Source organism: Porites lutea, chromosome 9 (assembly GCF_958299795.1).
Source record: "Porites lutea chromosome 9, jaPorLute2.1, whole genome shotgun sequence".
NCBI classification, from domain to species: Eukaryota; Metazoa; Cnidaria; class Anthozoa; order Scleractinia; family Poritidae; genus Porites; species Porites lutea.
In genome coordinates this window covers 4,883,615-4,895,399 of record NC_133209.1, presented here as the reverse complement: position 1 = coordinate 4,895,399, position 11,785 = coordinate 4,883,615, and the positions used below count along the sequence as shown (strand labels likewise).

At 37.9% G+C, this 11,785-nt stretch overlaps 1 protein-coding gene across 1 annotated transcript; it reads right to left on the bottom strand.

Moving 5' to 3' along the window:
* Positions 1 to 578: 578 nt before the first annotated feature.
* On the bottom strand, positions 579 to 10,523 carry LOC140948473 (uncharacterized). Its single transcript, XM_073397716.1, has 5 exons — positions 9,421 to 10,523; positions 3,593 to 3,794; positions 2,956 to 3,150; positions 2,662 to 2,840; positions 579 to 1,964 (listed from the first exon to the last, which is right to left on the bottom strand). Exons 1-5 carry the CDS (start codon positions 10,315 to 10,317, stop codon positions 1,476 to 1,478), a joined length of 1,962 nt encoding a protein of 653 aa, XP_073253817.1. The 5' UTR covers positions 10,318 to 10,523; the 3' UTR covers positions 579 to 1,475.
* Positions 10,524 to 11,785: the final 1,262 nt, after the last annotated feature.

Here is an 11,785-nt window from a genome sequence, read left to right as displayed (position 1 = left end):
TTCTTAGGTTCCACGTGGGGCTTGGTACGAGAAAAATACCCTGGAGGACACCCCAAGGGAACCGATGTCTCAAAAACTCCTTTAGCATTGGAAAACAATTTTTTCAATGATTTTATTTTCTAATATACAGTATACACAATTAGTGAACATTTGGTTCGATAAAATACTCCTGAATTTAGAGGAATTATCCATAAAAATAGCACTATGCATGTTATCATTTTGACTTTCTCAGGAAAACTAAGTTTTTTTTAATGTTTACTAGTCAATTTAAAAGCGTTTCATTTCGCTGACAAATAGCTGACATGAGTGTAACAACGAGATACCAAAGTCACTACTGTGAATAATGCCAACGACATTTCCTTAAGAAAATTTTACCAAAACCTACATTACAGATAGAAAGCTCCTAAACTTCCGAGGGTCCCAATGTCAACTATCAAATTCTCCTTACTGAACCTCTTAGATTTCTTTTACAAATGATTGGGAGACTTAAAATTATTTCAAAATAAAGGCAGTCCATCACCATGACCTCTGTGGCAGGGACGAATTGTAAATGTGCGGATAAACTTCATTTCCATCGCGCAAAGACACTTTTGAAAAAAGTTGAGCTCGTCACGCATGCTGCTACGAGATCTGCCCTGAATAAACTCAAGATATTTTGGTTTACGAGAGCAGAACAAAAGGTATGGAAAATAATCTTTGTGCCACAGGAAGTTCAAGCAGAAGGGATGGGCTACCTTAAGTAGTTAAATGCAATTTTTAGAGGAAATTCTTTCAAAAATAAATTCCAATAGATTTCTGATAGTATTGGCGATTAGGACGCGAACGTAAGAACATTCTGGCGTTGTAAAGGCGACGGAAATCCGAAGTCGCAAAGACGCTATCAAAAGTTGGAAACTGAACGTCGTGTGAGCGAATTCTGCATGCATCGAGAGTTTTTGTTTTGATCTAGTTTGTTTTAAAGCCTTCTCCTCTGGAACTATCCATGATAGAAAATATATTGTATATTGTTACAAGTAACTATAATAATTATTTAAACTTGTCCATTGTAGAAGAACTTTTAATCTTAAAATGTCACTGCCAGAGAGAGAAAGGCTCTCCAATTATGTCCCTGAACTTCTCCTTGTCCCTTACCATAATTTAACAGTCCACTTTGACTCAAGCTATAGAGAAACAATTGATCTACTCTGTAGTTTCCTTTATAACTGTTACTTATGGCGCCTCGCGGGGGAGGGGAGGGGGGGGGGTCATTTTACCCCACTTCTGTATTACGGCTAGGGTCACCTTTAAAACGCGATCTTTGATACGTTTAAAGATACGTCGTCACAGTTGCTGCTTTTGTTTTTTCTTTTACGCTACTGTTTCTGAAACAGTTTCATTGTTTCTTTAGTTTCTCTAGGCTGAATCAGTTGAGAATCGAGTTTTTAGCTCTAAGGGATCAACCTTAAGCCCGCACTACCCATGCCTCTCTAAGGTCTTCATACGTCAGCGTGTTCTTTTGTTCGTTGATAACCAAAGCCGTGAGAATAACTGTAAGCTCTGGAAGACGGTAAAGGACTTAAACTAGCTAACGAGTCGCGAACGTCTCTAAGTTCGGTCTTCATTCTTCGGTAAATCTGATCTAAAGCGTTCTCTAACGACTCAATCTTCCCATGTAATGCGTCAGCGGGGATTACTCCTCTGTCGATAGGGTCACTCTCCTTTCTCGTACGGAATGTGACCCGGCTGTTGTCGTTAACGTCCATAAATTTGCCGTAGGGCACGTGATTTCTATGGCCATTTGTACACTTGTCAAGCGGATTGACAAATTGAAGTTGGTTTGGAAGTGGAGTAGATGAACTGGGTGATAGTGGTCGCTGATTTTGTGCAAAGTTTGTTTGCCGAGCCCAAGGATCAACTAGAACCGCATGAACTTTTCTGCATCTGTCTTTCTGTTGGGATTCCACGTGTGAATTCGTATTTTCTTCCTGCAAGCCATCAATAAGTATCAATACTTAATTTGTTCATGTTATTACAGTGGTTCAAACATTGTAAAAAAAAGCCTTCCAAATATTTTAACTACTAAAACCGCAATAATTAATTCCAAAACTTAAGCAAATACTTGTACTACGCTTATTGATTGGCTAGAAAGCAATTCGCGCCATTTTCTTAACCAGTCACAGGGTAAGCCAATCGTGACTTGCGCCAACGCGTTTTCCCGCGCTTTTCTGGAGACATGATTGGTTAATTTGATTCTCTATCTCTTTCTTTACATTACTACACTCCAACTTCTCTCCTTGATGGGCGAGAAAAACAATTCCTCGCCATTTTCTTATCCAATCTTAGGAGAAGCCAGTCATAACTTGCCTAAACGCTTTTTCCCGCGCTTTCGTCGACCTATGATTGGTTTATTTGAGTCTCTTTCCCTGCTTCGATTAGCTAGCGGAATTAAGTTTGGATTCTTCGACAGATTTGAAATCCTCGTTTCCCGCGCTTACTTCGAGCTATGATTGGTTAATTTGGGTCTTTGTCTCTGCTACGGTTGGCCAGCGAAATTAGGAAGTCTTAAATTGGAGTCAATGACAAGATTGAAAACTGCGTCATAGCTATATGATTGGCTAGAGGAATTAGTTTGGATTGTACGACAGGTTTGAAAACGTTTCTTGAGAACAAGAGACAACTTACTTCAAGAATAGGTGGCGGTGATTCAACACTGCTGCTGCTTCTTTTAAACGAGCTTTTACTAATGCGACGGACACCAGTTTGCTTCTGAAGGAACAATTCCACGTTCCCGACACTCCTAGAAACATCGGTCAGCAACATGGCGATGTCGTCGGCCAAAAAAAACTTTCTCCAGTAGTCATCTGTTGATTTAGAGGTGAAGAGTGTTAACTAGGGAGTAACAGGAGTTTATGAGCGCATCGCTTAACAATATTTCGACCGTTGCTGGTCGGCGCTTGTAAATGGTAGTGAGCCTACCTCGTGACCAACTTCTTCGTACAAATCTCCATTTTCGTATGTCTTCAGCCATTTTGTGCTCATACCTCCTGAATTTCTGAGTTTTGAACCAGTCACCCCACTCGATTGTGTCCGCGTTCTCTTTCTTGAAACGATACAGTTTCCATGTGCTCTGTATGCAAGTGGCAGCCAGGTTCTTTTTCCTGCTTAGATGTTCTGAAGAAAGACGCATATTATCTCGTGATTCTGTCATGATTCTAGTTTATTACTCCTTTCCATGAATTTTAAGGGTAGGGAGGTGAAAAAACCGGCGTGGAAACCAGTTCAGCAGGTTAAGTAGATGCTCAGTGGCGAGAAAATAGCAAGCACATGTTTTTCTGTCAGCAAGTGGCCAGAGAATGCTGAAGTAACTTGCTAACTGTGACTCGATTGTTTACCCTAAAATGGTGTGTTAAAAGACTCGGGAAGTTGCACAGACCGCAAATAAATATGTATATATATTGTAATTCTTGACCAAAACAGAGTAATGATGAAGAGTTGCAAATCTAGGACACCAAGCCAAAGTATTTGCAGTGCAAAACTAAATTTTAACCCACAAAGATAACGTTCCTTAACATAATTTCAAAATCATGAACGCGAAAATCGTTTGAAAAATTACCTGCATTCTCCATGGTTGCCAAAATCCTTTTCTCTTGTTGCTTTAGTTGAAGGGCTTCGTGCACGACGCTTATAAATAAAGCCATCAGAAATATTCCCAACACGGAGGCGAAGCCTACAAAAGCGCGAGCTAGAAGCTTTTTAGGCACAACATCTCCAAAGCCGAGGGTTGTCATGGTAACGACAAGCATCCATACGGTGTCCTGTAGATGTAGAAATTTCATTGCGGGTCATTCTCAGTAAAATATTATAATATTTCGAAAAATATGGCAATTGTTATTGAGGTGGTAAATAAGCGAGTCATCAAGTAAATATAAACGGTTTCACCTGGTGCTAGAACAAATTTATTCCAGTAGAAAATGAGCCTTATAGACAGGCAATTAAAGGGGCTTGGAGTGATATTGAAGCTTTAGGTTTTTGCGTAATAACGACTTTCTTCAATGTTATTGGTCGTAACTTGTTAATGACATTTTCTTTACAAAATAATGTTGATTATTTTACTGCGTTATTTGCCATTTTCATAAATGTCAAAACTTTAGTGTTTAGTGTTATCGTATTGTATAATTTAACCAAGCAAAAATTTCCCAAGACAGTCAAAGTTTTAGAAATAGTGCGAATTGAAACTCCTTGTTAAAAGAAATCGACCGTAAAATGCATGCAGCTGATAAAGTTCACAATTCAAAGATCTGTGTGAAAACTTGTCAGCGTGGGTACTCCCCAATGATGAGCAATAAGTCAAAATAAGTCTGTGTTTTCAAGATGGCTCTGAGGTTGGATTTTCATCCCGGGGGCATTTTCATTTTTTAACTTCTAGAAAGATCAAGTCTACTAACAAAGTTCTGATCTGTCTAAAGGAGAAAGATCTCGTGTAGTCTTTTTTCCCTATCAGGTGCTAAACTAAAAGTTCATCAGATTTAAGCGGTTAGTGTCCTCCAGACAGCCCCCAATTTAGATCGGTGAAACTTTCAGTTTATAATTTTTTGACATCCAGATTAAACTAGTACGTATCAACTACAATAGCAAAACAGCAAAGACAAATTATACAAGAAGCGACTTGACTTTTCCTTCCCAAAACCCAACTTAGGACAACTCAAGTCGTTTTTTTCTTGTCGGTGGTTTTGATATTGTCGCCCACTCAGATCTTCGATTAGACTTTCCGATAACAGCTTTTCTTCCAGACAACGCACTCAATTAAAGACAAAAAAGGAGAAAAGTAAACGCGCCCTTCATTTATGATCAATGTGAGATAAAAAAATTAAGGTGTTAGTGTGGCGGAGACACCAACTCCTGTCGCCGAAACTTGATTCAAATAGGGAGCTTTAGCAACGACGACGGCGACGAAAACGGCAACGAGGACGTCAAAAAAGCAATAGGTTTATTACGCAAAACAACAATTTTGCACGTGCATCACGCTTTTTTGTACATTTCTTTACCGTCCTTGCACGACTACGACGTGAAAATGCCGAATTGCAAGTTTTATGGAGGAAGCAAACGAGCGACGACGAATTTCTTTTCCCCTCTCTAAAGTTGAGTGCGCTCCTCAAGAAATCAGCTCGAGGGAAATTCGCCTACATTTCCCATTTTCGTCAAATTGGAATGAACGCGACAGTGTTTGAAAAACTGGAATTCATTTTAAAAGTGACGTTTTCACTGCCGTTGCCGTCGTCGATGTGTCCATATGAATGAACGAAGTTTTGATCCGTCGTAATTAGCAACCCGGTGATCTCGATTAACGGTTGGGTCAGCCCTTCATATGCTGGACATTATTTCAACTTTTATTTTTTAGAAGGTTTTCTTTATTGGGCCATGAACTGCGTAGGAAAAATTACAGGAATCTCGCCACTTTCTCGATCCAGTTGATTATTATTGTCATTTTTACTGTTTAAAAACGCCGTCTCCTGACTCTTAAATAGAATTTTCCTTGTTTCATCTTCAACTTTAAATCATCCTTAATTTTACTTGCTAATTTACGCCCAATGCTGGCAGGTGTGAAGTGTTGATTTCGCCTTCAAATGCATATATATATAATACCTAGTAAAATAACACGAATTGAAATTCTTATTTCTATAAAAACGCAAACCGGGTTAAATTTGTTTTGACGAAAAGTCAGTGGCGGAGTTGATTAAAAACCTGACCCAGCTTCATTTGAAACTTAATAATCACAGTCCGATTCCCGTCGTAATTAAAACAAATGTCAAAATAGAATCGGCCATGCCTGCCTTAAAGGCACAACAACGTGTTATTAAAAAGGAAACACCCTCTACCCAGAAATATATGCATTTTGGGTACTTATGTAGAAAGCTTAAGAGTGCTGAATTTAGACAGACATCGTGGACTAGATTGTCGCAGTTCCAGCTTGAAACTTGGAAAGGAATAACTATTAATTATTTAAAGTCTCCCCTTGAGGGCTTAAATATGTTTCCTATGCCATTTAGTGGTGTGCATGATATCAGTCGTCTTTCGAACGATTAGAAAATAGTATTGAGCCTCCTTGTTTTGTTTACGACACATTTCCTTGGGTGTAGGCACTGGTTATTTGTAGCATCTGTAAAAGCGATCAGACTTGGCCACTAGTTCTTGCACCATCTTTTCCACCAGTTCTTGCACTTAATTAACCGTACAGCCGTTTTAGATCGTTTTAATGAATAAGGAGGAGTTGAATTAAAGAAAGTCTTTTATTTTTCAAGTCCTGGCTATTTTGCTCGAATTAAGGCCAATATTTTTCGAAAATACTGCCGGAATTCGCGGTTTAAAATTAGGTGTGGTGATCATTTTATTAAAAGACTTTGATAAATATCTGAAAAAACATGCGATCCGACCAGCATAATCGAAGTGAAAGTCTTCGAAAACTTATCCAGTTAACTCTGTGCACCCCTTAAGAATGCTTTGCTACTTTATCAGTACTTCAGCTACATTAAAATAGGCATGCAAGAATATTTTGTCAGGGGGATACAAGTCCTTAAAGCTAAAATTAAGGGAGCTTTGAACAGGTGACAATGTTGCCATGGTAACCAACTGTTTCAAGAATATGTCCACAATTAGTTAAGCAGGATTCGAATGAACGTTTTTCAATACTATACGGCAGAAATTGATCAGAAGTAGTAGTAGTCACTTTCAGAAGAAAAGACCTGAAAAATTGCTGCTTGAAATATATTCTCCAAGAATGTGACATGCGGCAGAGGTGTTACCTTTGTGTAACTTTCGAATCCTTGGACAAAAACCTATGATGTTATCATTCAAATTAAACCTTTTAAACAGTATTATTGCGTTATGCTGTTTATTTATCATGATTTTATGAATTTTATAAAAAAAATATCTTTTGCTTTTAATTTTGACGTGGGCCACAGCTACTGGGAGCAGAATGAAGTGTTATGACGTCAAAAGAAGTAATTAGCGCATCGCGAAAAACCATGCCGCGTATTAGTTTCGTGTTTCACGTTCCATAAAGTTCCATCTTTTTTACAAATATACATATATGTCTATTATTCGTGTGATCTGTGTAGAGAGCGCTGTGTAGGGATTAGTGGAACTGCAGTAGGTCGTTTGAGATTAGAAGACCAACAAAATTAAAATCTTCTTTGACCTGTTTTTAACTGGGAGGGTTGCTATTTTAATAAAACGCTCATTATAATACTGCTACATTTCATGCTGTTTGTTGTGTCGGAAATTCGCATGGCGTTAGGTTAAATGAACAGAATGGCATTTTATCAGTTTGAGGCTAAACCCTGCTGATAAACGTTACATCCCAATGCAATTCAACGCTTAGATAAGATATACAAGGGTGACCGATTTCGATTCCTTCTGTTTTCGTTCGCTACGAGTTGCAGTTTGATGTAATAATGGTCCATTATCTGCAACATATTTCAGATTCCATGTTGTTTGTGTTTTTCTCTACGCTTTGACGAAGTTCTAGCTTTCTGTTCTGGCGAAGACTCTTCACAATAACATTATAACTGTTTATGTTGAATGATTGTGGTCAAAGCTAGTTACGTAATGCAGTACGAAATTTTCAACCAAGAAAAGCGATCACTTTCATAAATAAGAGACAACAGATATTTTAGTCTATTGTAATTTACACAGTTTCTCTTAGCTGACTTCGTTGCCACAGTTTGCTTTTGTTTGCGAAAGAAAGGAAACAAAAAAGGCTTTTAGAGTGAAAAGCAGTTGTTGTTTTGCTAATCTCCTTTTCTTACGGTCCTCTTATTCTTAACTAATGAGAAGAGTACTATGTTCTGAGCTTATTCAGTTTAACAACGAATTCATTTGAATGTTAGTCTTAACCTAGATGCCAGAGAAGTCGACAATAATAAAGTTTAGCGATGTTTCCACTCCGTCGTGAAAAATTACGCCGGTCATGAATGTTAGAGGATAGACATTTTGTGTTAGAAAGCACGTGGTTAAAAGCACATATCCTGCCGAGTTAGGACTGGCTAAGATGCATGAAGGTCAGAGTATGACATTCAGTTTAAAGTTTTTGTCGGTACAAGTTAAGTTTTAATCTAACTCTCTCGAAAAGAAAAGTATAACCTGAAGGTCATTTCATGTGTTTCATGTACCGCTCTTTTGAATTTTTAAAAAGTTACTTAAAAAAATTCAGACAAAATAGTTTCAGTTTATTTATTCCAACTATACACGGCTTTTGTCGACATCGATATATGATGTTATGTGTATAGTTTAATTCAGATCACTTAGCACAAAAAAGTTGTCGCATAAATCTCAATTCTGATGCCAGCGTTATTTGCGTTTTAAAAGCCGAACTAGAAATAAAGCTATCTTCAACCTTGTTTTTTTGAATTTCTTAGACTGAAAGTTTCTACTCTTTTTAGTATCGCAAATTGATTATAAAGGTAAAAGGCAAAAAGAAATTTTTTGTTCATTATTATGCGACGAATTAGAAGAACCGATATCAACTAATCAGTTTTCCGCTTTGCCGCCGAGCTGTTTCTGTTGTTTTGACATTTAAGTGTGTATAGATAGATTTCGTTTGTCAATATTTTGACAGACGCATAAAATGGTTGTAACTCGCGATAGCTTGACCGTCAAATAAAAAAAGGTCACAGAGAAAAAGAATTCACCGTGAAAACGCACTTAACATCACATGTTACAGAGGCTGTGGAACCTTTCTGTTTGCCACTCGTGGGTCGATGGGTTAATTTGCAGGGAGACCTTTGTTTAAGAAAATAAAAGTAACCCGGAGTATGACAAAAACCCTATTAGTATTATAATAGAGGTCGGCTCATGAAGTGCTATTCAATTTTTAATCACTTTTACTCAAGCTGTGGTGGATGCCTCGCCATTACCGAGATAAAAACATTTCGCACCTTCCAAAACCACGAAGTGTTTATACAAAACCTATCTATCCTAAATAAGGTATTCTATACCGAGAATTTGCTGTACAAATCCACTGTTAGTGAGACGATCTCACGCTTAACCGATTTTTTACTTGTTGTACTATTGAAAGCCGACGCGTCTATCAGAGTTCAACATAGACTTATTTGTGAATTGAAAGTCAAAAGGGTTGAAATTGATCTTAGCTTAAAAACACTGCTTTTTGTGTAAATAACTGATTAAAGAAAATCATCTTGAATCAGTGATGAAGCGAGAACTATTGAACTCAAAATTATTATTTGAGGTAGTCGAGAAAGTCTTGGAAAAAACAGGCGATGAATGATAAGGGTCGAAGCAAAGACTGCAGGTTATTTATACCAAACACGTCCGTTATATATTCTTTGGTAAATGTTTTTTTATATGGCCAATGACACTTCCGTACCACTAGAACTGTCCAATAAAGTTGTATTTGTACTGGAATTATCAGCTATTTGTACTTACCAAATAAGTACTGTGGGTCCTTTCAATAACATACACAAAATATCCACCTAAGAAGATGTTGAGAAGGTAAAATGTAAATATCAGCCTAAATGGGAACTTGAGGAAATAAGCCTTCACCAGAAACACCGATGAAATCTCTGTCTGTGTCACTGAAGCGAAGACTGCCGTTGCCTGATTATCCACAAACATGTTGTGTTCTTTCACGTATTTGGCGATTAGATATAACCTTAAAAACACCAGCAGTTGAAGTTCGTAAGGCATTCCGTAGTGGTCTAAGAAAGGAGGGACGTGAAAAAGGCAAATAGCCACTTCCGCCAAGCAACTCGGAAACAGAGAAGTCATTACGAACTTTTCTGACCTGAGGTAGATGTTCCTGACGACTAAGTATCTAAGCTCGTTCACGTTCATGCGATAAATAGTTATGGAGGTCAGAAGCGATAACACACTTAGCGAGGACTTGACGACCGCTGCTGAAAGTCGAAAGGGATTATTCAAAATCACAGACAAATCCATTGGTGACAGATCCTGGGCCGTGTCTGTGCCTCGGATCGTAAGTTCAATGTCTAAAAGAGCCAGAGCAACTGCAAGAATACCCATCACTGCTGCCGCGCTAGACAGCATCTTCGTTTTCCGCTTGTAATATTTTTTCGCTGTATCCGTGTCCTTAAAAGATTGTATTGTCTGGTCAAACTTCTCTAGTCCGTTATTACAAGGCTTTTGACCCGTACTTCTCTTACGACTCATACCCGCCTTCTCCACGGCAGAGTTAGTTGTAGGATTGCCCGGCTGTACAGCACAGCTTGTGCGACGGTGGCTGTCCATTCCCGTGGTGAACGTGATGTTTCTTAACTCTATCTTATCTTTCGCTGATTGCGTCCGTTCTGCGGAGAAATCCATTGGGAATCGGTTAGAATGTTAATTTCTTACTCCAAAGGAAGGCATTAATCCTCATTAAGTGTGTGAACTGCGAAATATTTTAACCAGCGGTCGGTTTCACGCGATCGCTGCCGATAGATCGCGACTTTACGAAGCACTGCACAGCACGTACTGCGCTTGGGTTGGCCAATAGCGTGGCTTATTACAGTTTTTCTTATCTGGTAGTGTAAAAACTATATTTCTATTAGAACATGTTAAGCCCCGCTGAGCTATCTAGAGATCAGCTGTTTATAACCTCGCTAAAAGTAATAATTGTTTGGAGAAAACTATTATGACCCAGTCAGACATTTCTTTTCTTATTGTCTTTCAGTAGAAAAAGTCAAAAGTTATTGGCAAAGAAGAACGCAGATTTCAACAATACGCAAAAATATTCCAGCCAAAAATCACCATCGAAGCGAATGGCTGCGTTCTTTGTCATCTCTGATTTATTCGGTTTCCACGATCGCTTCAGAGAGCAGTTACCGCTCACGAAAATAACTTATCGTTAACTAATTATCTACAAAATATCTCTTCATACAACAAAACTCCTATTACTTGAATTATGACATGTTTTTATGCATTTATTTATGATTTTCCTCTTGAATTTTCGAAATTAGGGGGATCCGGTTCAAAATATGAGAAATTTTATTACGTAACCTCCCACTACACAAGTAAATAAAATGCACAGCGGGCTCAAGTTTTGATTATGTAAGAATTATTTACTCCTAAAAAGTGAAACCAAGCAAATTCAGTCAAGGAAAGACATTCGTTCCGCTGTTTTCATAGTCTGTGTTCGTGTTTCTGATTGTATGAATTTTTTTTTTTTTTTTTTTTCAGGAAAAATTGTTCCTTAATTACAATAAACTGTCGGTCGCTGAATATAGAAAAAATACCAAAAAAATGATAAAATATTAATGAACATATTTGGACGGGGCAGGCACCTATGTCACAAAGCTGGTTTTTGCGGAGCCGTTTTCAATGAAAAAGAACAGTAAAATAACTGAATAAATAAATACGTACATGTACAGAAATAAATGAATAGATAAAATAAGATATGTGTTAACAAAATGTCATCAAAAATTAAAAATAATGAAAAAAATTCATAAAGGAAAAATGTTAATTAAAACGTTCAGAAATGGAAATGAAAATGCTCACATAGCACTTGGAGCCGAGTGCTTCATCAATAATTGAAACGGTGTTTGCGATATTACAGTAGGTTATCCTGGGAAAGATATTGCCCTAGCTTGTTTGGGTGAGTTACCCTCGCAACGAACACGCCACATTAGTTTTTGATTCTCGCAAGCAAAAATTTCAGTCGATCCGACGTGAAATGAAGAGTATTTTCAACTCTTAAAACCACCTCCTACCTTTGACAACATACTCCACGGTTTTGCTCATTTTTTAGCCATTGTGTATGATTCTGCTGTGAGTTGGCCGATTCTTTTTGTCC

Bases quoted from the DNA above. Each gene is read 5' to 3' on its own strand.
- LOC140948473 (XM_073397716.1), bottom strand. From the start codon at position 10,317: ATGGATTTCTCCGCAGAACGGACGCAATCAGCGAAAGATAAGATAGAG. The intron at 2,841-2,955 runs GTAGGCTCACTA...CTAAATCAACAG, and splicing joins ACGAAGAAGTTGGTCACGAG to ATGACTACTGGAGAAAGTTT. The intron at 1,965-2,661 runs GTAAGTTGTCTC...GATGGCTTGCAG, and splicing joins CACCGCCACCTATTCTTGAA to GAAGAAAATACGAATTCACA.